This window comes from Phocoena sinus, chromosome 2 (assembly GCF_008692025.1).
Source record: "Phocoena sinus isolate mPhoSin1 chromosome 2, mPhoSin1.pri, whole genome shotgun sequence".
Taxonomy (NCBI): Eukaryota; Metazoa; Chordata; class Mammalia; order Artiodactyla; family Phocoenidae; genus Phocoena; species Phocoena sinus.
This window is the reverse complement of record NC_045764.1, coordinates 123,293,106-123,310,431: the sequence shown is the minus strand read 5'-3', so window position 1 is coordinate 123,310,431 and position 17,326 is coordinate 123,293,106. Positions and strand designations below refer to the sequence as shown.

At 38.3% G+C, this 17,326-nt stretch overlaps 1 protein-coding gene across 3 annotated transcripts in view; it reads left to right on the top strand.

Moving 5' to 3' along the window:
* The first annotated feature begins 843 nt into the window (after positions 1-843).
* The window catches only part of MIS18BP1 (MIS18 binding protein 1), a 68,342-nt gene continuing 51,859 nt past the window's right edge, over positions 844-17,326 (top strand). Inside the window, exons 1-4 of one of the 3 annotated variants that reach the window (XM_032621784.1) lie at positions 844-933; positions 5,993-6,624; positions 10,780-10,890; positions 11,516-11,991. In XM_032621784.1, the coding sequence (XP_032477675.1) occupies positions 6,084-6,624; positions 10,780-10,890; positions 11,516-11,991 (1,128 nt within the window). In that variant the 5' untranslated portion in view covers positions 844-933; positions 5,993-6,083. Of the gene's footprint in view, positions 934-1,030; positions 1,298-5,992; positions 6,625-10,779; positions 10,891-11,515; positions 11,992-17,326 lie in introns of those variants that run through there. The other 2 variants (XM_032621783.1, XM_032621785.1) reach the window with 2 other exon arrangements.

Genomic DNA, 17,326 nt, shown 5'->3' with positions numbered 1-17,326 from the left:
TGCATTCATTTGACGTTTTAAACTTATATTTTAGATTCTGAATATTCGGTGAGCGCAAGACTTAGTGGATACAAGATTTAGAAGAGGGAATCGCAAAAGTCACTTTTAAAAAATTAATCCATTACAACCATTTCAGTCCAGTCTTAACGGACAAATGCGATACATGACTCTAGGATGTTGAGAATTTTCTTGGATGAGGCAGAAAATAAACTCTCCTGTCCTAAATGCTGACTTGGTGGGGGAGGGGGGCGGAGTCCATGAACAGAAGATGCAGGATTGGAGCTGGAAGGGATTTAAGGCTGAAAACACTAGGTACTCCTCTGGCTCCTCCTCCGCCAAGACTGAAACAAGGTACCCTACACAATGCTTCCAGCCAACAACCGCGTCGTGTCGGGGCGCTGAGGCGAAGGATACACAGTACTCCGCGGTGGTTAGTCAGAGCAGAGCATCACTGGGAGTAGCCTAAGGCAGGGATAAATCTAAACGCGACTGTCACGAACTGCATCGCAACCCAGAGTAGTATTCGAGACAATCAGGTTTAAAAAAAAAAAATCACACTTCCTGGGGGAATAGCTCAAACTAAACATTCCATTGCAAGTATAACTTTGAATTCAGTCCATTATCCCCTAAGAACAAAACGTTCCTTCTCGGCCTCAAATATCTGACGGTCTGAGGAAACTAAAAGCTCTCTCAAACGTATTCAGCAAGCCGTTTCCTCACACTAGGAAGGTAGCCCTAACCAAAACCTGTTAGCTTTCACACATACAGCGGGAGGGTAGCCGGGAAGGGCCAAGCTTCTTAAACTGCGGTAGTGCGGGAGCGCGCAGTCGACGTCTGACGTACGCCTTCCTGCCGCAGAGCATTTCGGGAGGAGCGGCGGAACGTGGGGCTGGCGCCCCTCTGAAGAAAAAACGAGTCCGAGAACGACTATAGGTGCGTGCTCAGTACCCGCTGCAGCTTGGGGTTGCCCAGTTTTTATGGAAACAGCATTGCTCACCCGGAGCGGGGACCACCCGCAGTTTTTCTGAGTCCCAGTGAGACGCACGGTGACGCAGTTCCTGGGCGCGCCAATCCCGGGCTGGCTGGGAGGGCGGGCTCTTCAGATTTGAATTCCCAAGCAGTTTAGGGGTTAGGGAACCTCACCGAGGAAGTGAGCGTCACCTGGGGCTAGGCCGCTGCGAGCTGGGGCCGACTTGGGCCAGAGGCGAGAGTCTTGGGGCGCCCAGGTCCCCCTCTCCCCAGCACGAAGCCGAGCCCAGACTGCAGCCGTCTTGCCATTATAGGCCCTTCGCCCAAGGTACGGCCACCCCGCCCCTCTTCCCTCGCCTCCTGCCTCCGGTCCTTTCTGGCGCCGCGAGTCTCAGCGCTTCAGCATTCTGGGCTCTCTCAGACTTCTGTACATTTCTGGCTTTGGCTGTAGTATCACAACTACTCATTCATTCGGGGTGTATTTGTTGCGTGTCTACTGTAGTTATCAAGAGAGTAGACTACTTTCCTTCAGATTCGTTTCGATGGTGAGCGCTCCAGGCTTTTCTTCTAAAATCACTTCTAGAAAAAAAATTTTTTTTTAAGATTACCAGGTAGGAGAATTGTGTGCGTCACTGCCCGATTCTTCACCTTGGAACCCAGCATCCACAGAGCTAAAGAAACAATTGATCCATCCAGCTTCTGTTTTCTTCTGATTAAATTACATATTAGTTGCAAATATTTTCAGATGTAAGTAAAATTATTTAGGTAGTGGGAGGCCCCTTCATCAAAGATAAACGCTGCACTTCAAAGGTAAACGCTGTTTACTATTTGGTATACTCACTTACAGATTTTTTGCCCTATGCTTTATGCTCCTGGATGTGTTTGTTTATTTTTGACTTTTTTTTTTTTTTACAGAAATTCAATTGTACGTCCTGTTTTGTTGCTTTTTTAATTTAGTCTAGTTACTTTCTATGTCAGTATATGCGTGTGTGTGTATATCCTTTTATTGAATACATAGAATTCAGTTGTATGGATGTAGCAGAATTTTGTCCCATATTTATAGACATCTAGATTGTTTCTAGTTAGCCTGGTACTTCAGTGAGCAGTAGAATTTTGTCCCATCTTGGTAGACATCTAGATTCTTTCTAATTAGCTCAGTACTTAAGTGAACATCCTTGTATAGGGCCTGTTTAAGAACTTGGGCTTTGAAATCAGATAGACTGAGGTCCTGCTCTTAACCATTGTAAATGGGACCTTGGACTGGTTATTTAACCACTCAATGCCTTAGGTTCATCATCTTCAAAATGGGAATAATGACAGTATTTAACTCTTAAGAATTGCTGTAAGGTTAAGTAGTATCTGATGTATATGCAGTAGATGTTGACTATTATTACCACATATATTTGCATTCTTATGTAGATGTTTCTATAAGAAAAATAATTTTAAGTAGAATTTCTTGCCCATTGGCATGCAAACCTATATTTTGAAATTAATCTTTACCAATCTGATAATCATAAGAAGTCTCACTGTTTTAATTTGCAGCTCTTCATTTATTAGTAAAATGGAGTGTCATTTTGACTCATTTATTGGCCTTTTGTATTCCATTAATTGCCATAAATGTCCTTTGGCCATTTTTTGTGTTGATCATTTCTTTAAATTGATTCATTTGGTTTCTTTGAATGTTATCTATATTGGCCCTCAGTGTGTCATGTGCTGCATTTTTCCCCCCAAATGTATCATTTGCCAGTTAACTTAGTGTTCCTCTCATTTTTTCCCAACTCTTGTCTCCCAGTTTTGGTTAGTGTGCCTTTGATCCATTCCATTATAATTATTATTAATATTACCACAACAGTAAATTCCTAGAACTTTTCATGTCTTCTTAGGAAGAAGAGTAAAAATTACTTTCAGTATCATATCCATGATAACAGTTGTTTAGCCTGCCTTTTACATACTATAAATGCTCATAGCTAGCTTTTTTTATATAATGGTTTTCCCACGTCTATTTATTTTGAATAAATAGCCATTTTTTCCTAGTACATCAGAATTTGTCAGTTTTCAGAATAAATTATAAGTATTAGATTTTCCAATAGTTTTAAGCAGTTAATGAAGGCACAAGCATACCATTTTAGAATTCACCTCTTCTTCAGTCCTAGAATCTGAGCATCATGATTTATTTTCTTTGTTTTGCTTTTCTGTTAACTAGGAAGAGAATGGGGCTTCAGGTGTTTATTGAGTGGCCTCTACCCAGTGGCTTTTTGTTTTTCTTCTTTATCTATTATGCAAAGCCTCTATGGTCAGAGAAAATCCTGGGTGATTTTTTTTTTTATATATATCTTTCTCTTTTCCACCAACCGCACTGAAACCTGGCAACTATTGGCAACTCTTTTCGCTTCTATTGAGTTGCTCTTTATCACATAAATAAGAAAGAGGTGCTTCTCTTTCTTATTTAAAGAGGAACTTTCTGCATCTTTTGGGGAGGGTGAGTGGAATTTGAGGATTTTCAGAATCTTGACTACACACCTCTCAATCCTACTACATGTTTGAATTGAGAAGGAAGAAGTTGGGCAACATGAAAGAGAAGAGTTGTGTGCTGGTTCTTGGAGACTTTCACTGTGACTGTAATTATCTGCCTTTAGATGAAAACAGTTCTGCATGTGTACAGTAGTCCCCACCGCCCCCCCCCATTACCTGCATTTCACTTTCCTCGGCCCACAGTTTCAGTTACCTTCAGTCAATTGCAGTCTGAATATATTAAATGAAAAATTCCAAAAATAAACAATTCATAAGTTTTAAATTGCATGCTTTTCTTAGTAGCATGATGAAATCTCACACTGTCCCGCTAGGGATGTTTATCATCCCTTTGTCCAGCATATCCTACCCATTAGTCACTTAGCAGCCCTCTCGGTTATCAGATGGACTGTCGTCGAGGTATCATAGTGCTTGTGTTCAAGTAACCCTAATTTTACTTAATAATTGCCCCAAAACACAAGAGTAGTGGTGCTGGCAATTTGGATATGCCAAAGAGAAGCTGTAAATTGGTTCCTTTAAGTGAAAAGTTGAAAGCTCCTGACTTAATGAGGAAAAAAAAATTGTATGCTGAGGTTGTTAAGGTCTGGGTGAAAACCGAATCTTCTATTTGTAAAATTGTGAAGAAGGAAAAAGAAATGCATGCAGGTTTTGCTATTGCACCCCAAACTGCAAAAGTTTACAGCCACAGTGCATGATAAATGCTTAGTTAAGTTGGAAAGGCATTAAATTTGTGCAATAAGATATTTTGAGTGAGAGAGATGACATTCACATAACTTTTATTACTTATTATTTTTTATTTATTTTTGCTGTGCCGTGTGGCCTGTGGGATCCTAGCTCCCCAACCAAGATCGACCCCATGCCCTGCGGCATTGGAAGTGCGGAGTCTTAACCACTGGACCGCCAGGGAAGTCCCTATTACAGTATATTGTTATAATTGTTTTATTTTATTCTTTACTGTGCCTAATTTACAAATTAAACTTTATCATTCGTATGTACGTAAAGGAAAAAACATAGTGTGTATATATAGGGTTTGGCACTATCCACAGGTTCAGGCATCCACTGGGGGTCTTATAATATATCCACCCCTGGGAGAAGTGGGGTGGGGGGGGAGGACTGTTGTGCTACAGATTGGACCTGTTCTTAGTTCTGCTAGTTTATTTGAAGTTTACACTTCCTGCTGAGCATTTCATTAGGTTCTAAGGAATTGAGATTGTGTAAACCTGCACATACTTTGCCTTCTTTCCATGCAATTGTCCCAGTTTATTCATTTTTGTTTTGAGAGCTTAGAGAGAATGGCTAGTGAGTATTACAACTCTCAGCACAGCGTTCCTGTCACTACCACATTGCCAAATGCATAAATATATACATTAATACATTTTGCTGAATTCAGTGGTTTTTGTGTCATTCCCAGGATAACCCTTTTTTGTCAGCTCTTGTTATTGAGGAATATTTCCTTCTTTTTTTCTCTTATAAACTGTTGGATAAAATGGTAATTCGTATATGAATTTTTAACTTGCATATTTGTTTCTTACAGAAGTTACTGTAGATAAAGATACTTGATGTCTTGGGTCTGATTGCATTTGTATTTTCTGAAATAGGCTTTTTATGTTTATATGATGTCAAAGACTGGTTGGAATAGTTATAAATTCAGTGATCAGAGATGCTATAAATCTAGATTTTCAAGTTCTGAGCTCCTCAGGTTGAAATATTTTGTTAATTTACCAGCTGTTACAGAATGTAACTGTATGGTTCATCACCTAGAATCTTAATTTCTAGGTGTGGGAAATAAAGTTTATATGTAAGAAGCAAGCTAAAACAAGTCTAAGACCATGTATGCCCAAGTGCGTGATTTCCTCTAAAAATTCTAAGTAGCGGTAAGTGTTTAGAAAATTGGAATGTATATAATTTACTTTTGATTTGAGGTTTTTTTAAAACAAAAACCTCACAATTAAAATGTTCTGCAGCATAACAAAATCAGGATTGGAGATTATTTAACTTAAAAATTGAATGGATTTTTAGCCTTCATTAGGATATATCATTGTAGCTGCTGCCTTAAAATTTAAGTGCCTAAAAGGAAAAACCATATTGGTGAAATTTGATCTTTTATAACTTAATGTAGTGCCATATGCAAATGTCAGTTAATAGTTTTGATGCAAATATTAGATTGGAACTTCCAGGACTTGAGGTTCAAATAAATTTCCAAAACAGATATTCAAAATTCAGCCCCTAGAGCGATTAAGTAGAAGACTTGGTGAAAGCTGCTTTTTCGTAGAGAAGTAAATTTAAAAGCCAAACTGTTTATCATTGAAAAATAGTAAAATGAGGCTTTAACAAAAATATAAAATCTTCGTCTGATTTGTGAGCTATAGATTATCCAGTGTTGTTATGAACCGATTAAACCTTTTAATTAGTATAATGTTGTTATGGAAAGCAAATAAACTTAACTTTTTCTGTACCAAAGCATGGTAAAGGTTGATTTCACATTGAACTACAGGTTCTTCTGGCCCCATGCTGAAGGTCTATCCTGAAAATTGTGTTTAAGTGAATATTCTGTTAGAGGAAATTTGTTGCTACTGTTTATCAAGATGATTGCAACACCTTTGAAACATCCAGGAATTCACTTGTCTTCAGAGACATCTTCTCAGAGGAGAAATATGCCCATGCATGCAGTCTTTTTTGACAGCATTCCTTCAGGCACACTTACTCCTGTAAAAGATTTGGCGAAATATCAGAAGTCCTCTTTAAAATGGAATGACCATAAAAAGAGTCAGTTCCTAGGAATAACAGTTTTTAATAATAAAAATATATTTCAATCTACCATGCTAGCAGAGGCCACCACCTCTAACAGTTCTCTTGATATCAGTGCTATAAAACCCAACAAAGATGGATTAAAAAATAAAGCAAGCTATGAATCACCAGGAAAAATATTTCAAAGAATGAAAGAAAAAGTACTACATAACAAGCAAGAACAAGCATCAAGAAACAGTTTGTTGGAACCACCAAAAAATGAAAGTAATAAAATTTTCACTCCTAACGGAGCTGAGGAAGGAGTATTACAGCATACCTACCTCTGTGAAGGAAAGGAAAACAACAAATCGTTCCAGCCAGAAGACAGTTCACTAAGAGGTTAGTTTTATTACGTGTTGGTTTAAAAAGTGTTTATTGTGTCTGATACTGTTTTAGGCACTCGGGTGGGATAGAGCAGTGAACAAAATGAACAAAAATCTCTGCCCTCATGAAGCTAGCTTACATTCAGTTGCTGGGAGACAGATCACCAAATAAGTATTTTTTAGGGTATAATAGAAGAAAAATGCTCTGGAAAGAAAAAGAGTAACCTTGATGGGGAGAGTTGGAGGAGGTTGTAATTTTCAATGGGGTGGTCAATGTTTCAATAAGGTGGCATTTGAGCCAAAAATTGAAGGAGGCACTAGATACAGATATCTTGGGGACTGAATGGGGAAGGATGATCCTTCGGCTGGTACAAATGCCCTGAAATAGAAGCATGTGGACTAGCTGTGAGATTATCATGGGTGAGTGGACAGAGCTGGGAAGGAGTAGATAAATAGAGGGTCAGATAATGCAGGGCCTTATAGGTGAATGTTAGAGTTTGGGCTTTTATTGTGAACAAATTAAGGAGCCACTGGAGAGTTTTGAGCAGAGGAATGACACGATCTGACTTATATTTTTAAATTTGAAATAGTTAATGAAGTAATTCAGTTGAGAGAGGGTGTTGGCTTGGTCAGGTGGTAGCAGTGAAGATAATAAGGAGTGGCCGAATTCCAGATATATTTTGAAGGAAGAGCCAATAGCATTAGCTTAGAGATTGGATGTGGAATATAAGAGGTATAAAGGGTGATTTGTTTGTTTGGTTTTGTTTTTTTTTTGCTCGAGCAACTGGAACGATTTAACTGAGGTGAGGCAGACAGAGGTGGAGTGGGGTTGGGGGCTCAGCAATTATGTTTTTTGTCATGTCAATTTTGATATGTCTGTTAAAAATTGAAGTGTAGTTGTGAATTAGGCTTTTGAAAAAAAGTAGTTGGAATTTAGGGAAGTGGTCCAGGTGTGAAAAATACATTTGAGAGTCATTAGCACCTAAATGGTATTTAAAGCTATGAGATTAGATGGGATCATCAGGGAGTAAGTGTACACAGAAAAAACATTCAAGGATGAGTCCTGGGGCACCCTGAAATTTAGAAGTTAGAAGAAAGAGTAGGAAGTACTGAAGGCCACTGAGAAGATGAGGAAGAAGAAAAACCCAAGAAAACAAAATGCTTTTGAGGAAGTTGTCATTGGCTGTGTCTAATGCTGCTAATCAGTCAAGAAAGATGAAGGCTGAGATTTGACTATTGGATTTAGCAACGTGGAAATCATTGATGACTGATGTGGGCAGTTTTGGTGGAGTGATAGGAGCAAAAACGTGATTCAGGAGGGTTCAAGAGAGAGTGTGAGGAGAGAAATTGATGATGGTGAACATAGTTCTTTTTGAGGGAAGCAGAGGAATATGGGAAGTATGGTTTAAGAAGATCTTGTTGTTTTTAATGATTGGTGAAATAACATCATCTTGGTGTGCTTTTGGGAATGATCCACTAGGGAAGGAAAAACTGAGATTTGTAGTATGATATTCTTGAGTAGTTGAGAGGGAATAGAATCTAAAAGTGGATGTTTGGCCTTTGCTAGGAACATAAACAGAACATCAAACAAGAAGGTAGGCAGTGTTATGTGACTTCAGAAATAATCTGAAATACGAAGTCAAGTCATCAGTTGAGAGTGAGAATGGGAAGCAGGTATTGAAGTTTGAGGAGGTTTGAATAGTGTCGGAGAACGAAAGAGTAAATGGCCTAGGCCTTATTTCCTGGGCAATGTTAAGGACTTACTTGAGATTTGTGGGCATGAATTTAGATAAGACCAATCAGTATGGTTGTGAGTTTTCCTCTAGCTGCATAGGTGCTGGTGGGGAATAGGAAGGGGGTTGGATTTTATCAGGACTGTAATTTTGCCAAATACAGGCATCCTTGTTTTATTGCAGTTCACTTTATTGCTCTTCACAGATATTGCGGTCTTTATAAATTGAAGGTTTGTGGCAATCCTGTGTTGTCAGATAATTGTTACCATTTTTAAACAGTAAAGTTGCTATAAAAAAATTGTGTTTTTAGCAATAATTTTTTAAATAAAGGTATGTACATTTTTTTCTTAGACATAAGACTGTTGCACTCTTAATAGACTACAATATAATATAAATACAACTTTCATATGCATTGGGAAATAAAATTCACATGACTCACTTTATTGTGATACTCACTTTATTGCAGTGGTCTGGAACTCAACCCACAATATTTCCGAGGTATGCCTGTAGGATGATGTGAAAAAAGGACAAAGGAGTTGGGGTGTGTGTGCAAGGGGGTGTTCACAATTGGCCATGAAATTTAAGTTGGTTAGACAGAGAAAAGAAGACCTGAAGGAGGTGAAGAAGTGTGAAGAAGTGTAGGTCTTGTTGGGATAGTCAGTGAATTTGAGAGAATGATCTGGAAAGATATAAGGTGATCAGAAATTGGGACACTTGAAATTGAGATTTTAATGAGTTGCAATAATTGATAAAGATACTTTACATGCATTATTTCTTTTGATTCTTTGAGCAAACACTATGGTTACATGCTTATTTAATAGTCTCGGAGTTGGAGCTTTTAAATATGTCACTTCTGCTCTGTGTCTCACAGGTAATAAGTGCTGGGCTGAGAATTAAATACAGGTATCTATTAGAAAGCCCACGCTCTTAACTACTGTATGATAGATTGTGGGTATATTGTTGCATTGCAAAGACAGTGATATATTTTGACACAAAAAGCAGAGTTTTCTAAGGGAGTTTAGGATAGAGGTGGGGGAGTATACAAAATAATCTCATACAGTCTAGGAAAAAAGGGAGAAGCAAATGAAATAATGTATATTAAAGCATATTTTATATGTAAAGTGGAATTAGAGAGAAGTAACTGACTACTTTGAGAATCTGATGAATCTTTCCCCAGAAAATGCACATATATACAAACACAGATTTTGTATATATTTTCAGAGATCTTTTGGAGAGTCTCTGCATGGATCCTTGGACTCTCAAATAAACAGACCAAGTTCTATATAGCATGTTATTTATATTTGATTGAGTTACCTACTCATCTTTACTACATTGCTTTTTCATTTCTAGTAGAATGAATTAAAGAAACAGAAACTTATCCTTCTTTTATGACACATCATTATAATAAAATCTTTATATTAAGGTTTCTAAGGCCAAAGCAGCATACTTATTAAAGTATAATCACTACTAATTTTTTCAAGTGTAATATTTAAAATTAAACATATAGGGCTTCCCTGGTGGTGCAGTGGTTGAGAGTCTGCCTGCCGAAGCAGGGGACACGGGTTCGTGCCCCGGTCCAGGAAGATGCCACATGCCGCGGAGCGGCTGGGCCCGTGAGCCATGGCCGCTGAGCCTGCCTGTCCGGAGCCTGTGCTCCGCAATGGGAGAGGCCACAGCAGTGAGAGACCCGCGTACCGCCAAAAAAAAAAAAAAAAAATTAAACATATAAAATAATTCAGTTTTTCCTTCTCTGGTACAAATTAAGTTGATTACCTTCCCCTTTTTGTGTGAAAGAAATTCATTTCTGTATTCAAGAAACAAAACTAACCATCTAGGATGTAAAGCAGAATAAAATGTAAATAATACTATTAGTTCCTATTTTTCTAGTTGATAAGCCTACCAGATTTGTGCCTTTGAAGACCTGCTAAAGAGATGTCAAAGAAGTATAAATTATGGTTTAGTCTGCTACTGAATCTCAACATTTTGATTTTTAAAGTATAAGTTACAACTTTTCAACTGTTCTTCCACATTTTAGAAATTTCCAGCAACCAGAAGCAAAATCAGAATTTTCAAGGCTGGATGGCACTTCATATATAACCTTAACACTGATTTGTAGCAGAAACAGAATGTTATTCCAGATGTCTAGGCTTCTAAGTTCAGTAGTATACTTTTGTCTAGAGTTGGCAAGTAATGTGGAGAAGTTTTAAAAAAATTTTTTCTCAGCATAATGTAGGTATAGATAATCTGTTGAAGGCATGAGACAATAATAAAGGGAAAAAACTTAATGTAACTGTCATATATTCCGTAAGTATACACTATTGGTTGGATCATTACTGAACCTAAGTCTATTCCAAGATTTTTTTTAAGGCAGTTTTTTCTTCTCAGTGACTAATACAACTCAACTTCTTTCTTTTAAAAAAAAACAACAAAAAACGTAGCCTCAGTCCAAGAAGTTCCTTCAGAATCATCAAATAATATTTTCCTGTCAGTCAAGCAAAAGATTCAATATCAGCAGGAAAAGAAGGCACCTCTGTGCAATTTAACTTATGGTAAAGTGCTTTTTGTTTTGTTTGTTTGTTATTTCAATGTATAGCTAAATGTGCTAGATAAAATTATTTCCCCTGTGTAGGAAACAAGCATTGACTGGATAAAAGATTGAGTTGTAAAAGCCAGCTGCACTCAGAGAAAGACTAGGCTTGAGGGTGGAACATTTCTAACCTGAAGACTTTAATATAAACAGTTTTACAAAACAAATGAACAAACATAACAAAACAGAAACAGACCTATAGATATACAGAACAAACTGGTAGTTGCCTGGGGCGGGGGAAATGAGTGAAATAGATGAGGGAGATCAGTAATACAGACTCCCAGTTATACAATAAATAAGTCACGGGGATTTCATATACGGCATAGGGAATGTGGCCAATCATATTGTAATAACTTTGCATGGTGACAGATGGTAACAAGTTATTTTGGTGATCCTATGTTATGTGTTATTTGTAATGTGTAAAAATACTGAATCCTTATGTATATACCCTGAAACTAATATTTAAGTCAATTATACTTCAGTTTTAAAAAGGAAAAAAATATTAGAAGTTTTCAGTTGTTCTGTTGCTCTCTTTTAATTTCATATTATCCTTCTATAAATTTTGTTTGGTTTTGTGTTTTTTGCAGAGCTTCCAATTCTGAACCAAGAACATGAAAATGATTCAGCTGCAGGAGTCTCAAACAAGGCATTAACTAGAGCTCAGTTGGCTAGACAAGTTCTTCACTCTAAGGAGAATACAGTTGCAACCACTAAGTCCAAAAAGGACACATTTGTTTTAGAAGGCACTGATTCTACCTGTGAAAAATCCCAAAATACCACCATTGAGACTCTCTGTGTTCCTTTTAAAAACAGCAGTCAATTAATGGTTTCTGATGATAGTAAGATTACAACAGAAGGCACTTCAAAACAGGAAATTAAGGAAGGAAATGAGAAAACAATGCCCAGGGAGACTGATCTTCCAGGTTCCATGAATGATACATGTAAAATTGTGCTTGCAACTCCAAGATTTCATATAGGAATACCTCAGAGATCCAAAAGCAATGCCTGGAAACTTTCTCCAAGTACATGCCAAGCTATTACTAATGGAGTTAAAAAAAATAAGGTAGGAAAACTTTTAAGGCAGATGTATATTTGTTTTTACCCCCATTCTTCAAGAGCATGAGCTCTTTTGCTTTCTCATTAACAGTATCTTCATTTTGGAGTTTTGATATTAGTGTATAGGCAGTGTGGCCTAGTGAAAAGAACAGTGGATTAAAAGTAAGACCTAGGCATTAACTCTTACTTTGCTCTATTACTAGTACAGTCTTCAACTCCCTTTGGGGATGAACAGTGAGGTATTCTTAAATTTTATTTTTCCTGATTCTTGGGCTTCTATTAACAGAGCAATTAAAAGAAGAGTTACAGCATCTGAAGATTTGAGAAGTTTTTCTGTTGTAATACAGAGGGATCAATGAAAGACTTTAGACCATCAAACTATGTTATATTAGGATAAGTTCTCTGAAGGAAGTATAATAGAAATTCAAGTTCAAGGAGGAAGATACAATGTAACCTTTCCAATTGGTAAAGGTTTGAGCCTTTATTTTTAAAAGGATGATTTGTAGGTATCAGACTGAGATGATATTTGAATTCTGTCTAAATTTTTTTTTTAATTTATTTTATTTATTTATTTTCGGCTACGTTGAGTCTTCATTGCTGTGCGAGGGCTTTCTCTTGTTGAGGTGAGAGGGAACTACTCTTTGTGGTGGCTTCTCTTGTTGCAGAGCACGGGCTCTAGGCGCGCAGGCTTCAGTAGTTGTGGCACACAGGCTCAGTAGTTGTGGCTTGCGGGCTCTAGAGCACAGGCTCAGTAGTTGTGGCGCATGGACTTAGTTGCTTTGCGGCATGTGGGATCTTCCCAGACCAGGGCTCTAACCTGTGTCCCCTGCATTGGCAGGCAGATTCTTAACCACTGTGCCACCAGGGAAGTCCCTGTCTACATTTCTAAGAGCGATATAACAGTTACAGTTTCGTATCTCAGTGTATTTATTGGAAATTGCATTATTTGCAAATGTTTAGACTTACGAGGAAAAGTTTTAGATGTTGTCTTAAAAATATGAGGTGGATTAAGTAAAAGATTTAAAGACATCTGTTCTAAGAGACCCTACAGTACTAATTCCATCATCTCTATAGTACTGTTTACCTCAGCTACTACACAAAGTCCAAGCCTCCCAGGTCTCTACACAGTTCTGTACATGCCTTAGTCTGACCCAGTCTCTCACTCATCTTTAACTCTCCCAACATTACATTGCTCTCTTGAACTCGAGTTACAGCATTAGCAAAATGTTATATTCTCAATCTTCTATGAACATTTCTTAACTTTGCTCTAACTAAAATTATGGCTGTTTCTCTTAAATGGTGGCTCTTTTTTCTCCCATATCCCATATTCTGTTGGACCTAGAGATGATATAATGTGCGTTCCTCTTGTTCCTCATCCTTGTTGCAGGTCATTTTTCCTTCTCTCTAAAACCACTCCTTCCCCCTCCCTAACTTTTGAAGCATGTGTCATAAGGCTTTACCACTCCCTCTGTCCTTCTGTAGTCATCTATAGTGCAACCTCCTAGTCATGAGCTTGCATCCTGTTGAAGGGTTTTGACACCTGTTACTCTTTCCTCTGCTACTCCTTCTGTCGTCAACTCTTGTGACATCAATATCCATGTAGATAATCTATCCAGCCTCCTTGAATTCTTGATTTTCAGAGACATTCTCCCTACCAATACCCTCAACTCTAGTCATACCCATCCCTTGTCTTTGCCAGTCCATGCACCAGCTCCTCACTTTCAAGCATCCCACTCTCACTATTAAATCCTGTGTGCTCAGATCATTCTACCTCTAGTACTTTTCCCCCATCCCCACCATCAATACTCCACCCCACTAAGACAACCTTCAGTTCATCAAATCTTTTCTGTCCTCATTTCTCTTACGTTACATAGAGTCCATGGTCCATCATTAAAATCATCCCCTTGACTAAACTCAGTTCTGTTTATTGCTTTTCCTTCTGTCTTCCTCTGGCAAAATTGTAACCCTGGTTAAATTTTACTCTTTTTTTTTTTGCTACACATCTGTACCTGAGAAGTAGAAGATGACTGGAACAAAATGTACAACGATGTTGACTAGTCTCATTTTAAAATTGACAACAAACCTTAAATGGGCTCTCAGTATTGCCCATCAGTCCTGCTAGATTTCACTTGTCAATCCACCCCACGCTCTGACTTTCCTAGAGGAGTATGCCACTCTTATTCTCTCTTAAAACCTCCAAACCTTTTCTTTCCTCCTCATTCTTAGTTCATTGAGAACCTCATATTCCCATCACCAAATCTATCAGTCTGTTTGCTGCTATATCCACATATTCTGTGTTTCCTTCTATTAAAATGGATGAACAGTTTGTGTTCCTTTTCAAGGCCAGTTCATTTCCTCCTACCACCTAAAGGATTTTGTCCTTCTTCCCTCAAATTTTTCCTCTCTTCTGCATCATTCCCATTAGTATATAAACATGCTGAAACATGACCTGCGTTTTTTTAAAAATATGAAGAAAAAGTCTACCTTCCTTTTACTCCATATCACTCCAGCTACCACCCCTTTTTTTGTTTGCTTGTTACAGCAAAACACCTTGAACGAGGTATATGTATTCACAGTGATCATTTCTTCTTATCTCATTCCCTATTGAACAAGTTCCACTTTGGACATTCATATTCACTACGCCATGAAAATTGCTTTTTTCAGGTTCACCAATGATTTCCATATCATTAAATCCAATGATTATTCTTATTCCTTATTCTGTCACTCATGGGGGAGGTTAACACAGTGAATCAGAACATCCTTCTCAAAATTTTGTATTGCTTTTTTGCTTAGGTTCTAGGAACTCTCTCCTAATTTTCTGCTATCTCACTGGGCATTCTCACTCCCCTTTGCTACTTTCTCCTGTAACAACCTGTAAATGTTGGATTCCCTAGAATCCTAGAAACTGATTCTCTCTAGACTATTATTATCCAGTGCCATAGCTTTAAATTCCATTTCTCTGCTGATAGCTGCCAAATATATATCTCCAGCCCAGAACATTCTTGTAAACCCTACTCACATATGCAATTATCTGTACAGCTTCTCTATTGATACCTAATAGGCATCTCAAATTTAACATTGTGTCCCATATTGGTAAATAGTAATACCATTTCACCAAATACTTAGGTAAAAATTTTAGGTTCATTTTGGGCTTTTTTTTCTATCTCTCTCTTTCTCTGTCTCTCTGTCTCTGTCTCTCTCTCTCATACTGCACATCTAAACTGTGAAGAAATCCTGTTGTCTCTGCTGTCCTGAATCTGACTCCTTATTGCTCAACCACTGCCTCCTAGTCCAAGGCACAGTAATCTCTTGGATTACTACAGTAGCCTTATAGTCTCCCTGTTTCCACTATTGCCTCTCTCCCCTTCAGTCTGTTTTCTAAATAGAGGCCAGAATCTTTATATATAGGCCAATTTCTACCCAGCAGCCCCTTAATAGAATATTAAATCATGTCACTCCTCTGCTCAAAATCCTCTAGTAACTTCTCACCTCAAGAGAAATCACTGGGACTTCCCTGGTGGTCCAGTGATTAAGACTCCACAGCACGTTCATTGGCTGTGAGTGGGGGATGGGGGGCGCATGGGTTCGATCCCTGGTTGGGGAACTAAGATACCGCATGCCGCGTGGCGGCCAAAAAAAGAGAGAGAAAACACTAAACCTTTACCATAGCTTGTAGGACTCTACATAATTCAATCCTGGAGATATCCAGCCTCATCTCATCTCTCTTGCTTACTCTTTTCAAGCTACTGTGCCCTCCTTGCTACCTACTTAGGGCCTTTGTACTTGTTCCCTCTACCTGGAAGAATTACTCCCAGATATCCATATGGCTTATTCCTTACTTCATTCAGTTCTTTGTTCCAAGACCTTCCCTGACTATCCTGTCTAAAAAAAAAAAATCCTCCATTTATACTTATTTTTAATATTATCACTGCCTGACATTTTATTATTTATTTGTCCATTTATTTGAATATCACCACCACCACTCTGCTTGTTTCCAGCCCCCTCACCAACCCTCACCACCACCACACATACAACACAAATGTTGGCTCTAAAGAGGGTGGCCTTTTTATTCTGTTTCTGGATGAATCCCATGCCTAAACCAGTGCCTGGAGCATAGTAGAGCTCAACAAATGTTTGATGAATGAATATTTGATTTTTTTTCTTAAATAATTTATTTTTGGCTGCATTGCATCTTCATTGCTGTGCGCGGGAGTTCTCTAGTTGCAGCGAGCGGGGGTTATTCTTCATTGCAGTGCACAGGCTTCTCATTGCAGTGGCTTCTCTTATTGCGGAGCACAGGCTCTAGGCATGCGGGCTGCAGTAGTTGTGGCTCCCGGACTCTAGAGCACAGGCTCAGTAGTCGTGGTGCCCTGGCTTAGTTGCTCCACGGCATGTGGGATCTTCCTGGAGAAGGGATCAAACCCATGTCCCCTGCATTGGCAGGCAGATTCTTAACCACTGCGACACCAGGGAAGTTCCGATTTTTTCTTTCTTTTTTTAACAACATAGTTTGTTTTGTTTTTTGTTTTATTTTGGCTGTGCAGGGTCTTAGTTGCAGCATGTGGGATCTTTAGTTGCTGCGTGAGGACTTCTTAGTTGCGGCATATGGACTCTTAGTTGCAGCATGCATGCGGGATCTAGTTCCCCAACCAGGGATAGAACCCGGCGCCCCCTGCATTGGGAGCACAGAGTCTTACTGGACCACCAGGGAAGTCCCTTGGTATTTTATGTAAGCAGTATGATACAGGATCATGGAGCCAGAGTTCCTAGATTTGTAACCCATCTGTGCTACTAACTAGCTCTGTGTGATACGGGCAAGTTATTGAACTAGACTTTACAGAGTTTCTTTATCTATGAAATGAAGATAATTGCACCTGCCTCCTAGTGTTATGAGAATAACATGAGTCAGTGTATCTTAGATGCTTGGAACACTGCCTACTGTTAGCTTTTATTGTTAATACCATCTCCATCTGATAGATTCTTTGATATATCTTATAGTTCCAAATGCAGAAGTAGGAAAAAAAATTTTATTGCCTCTTTCCCAAGTCTTACCTGTAATTTTTTAAATGAATACCCTTCTATTTTAGTTTCCTGACTCAGCATAAAACTACCACAGAATAGTTTGTCTTTATATGTAAGTTTATAATTTTATATATAAAATAAATGGTGACTCAAAGTATGACTTTTATGGATGTATTTGTCATCAGAAATAGTTCATTATTAGATTGTTACACAATAAAAGCAATAATTTCATAACACAGTTGTTCACAGAAATCTTCCTTTATAGTAATGTAGGATTTTACTTGTCCTAAAATAAAGAATTCTCTGAGCTGTTCAGTTGT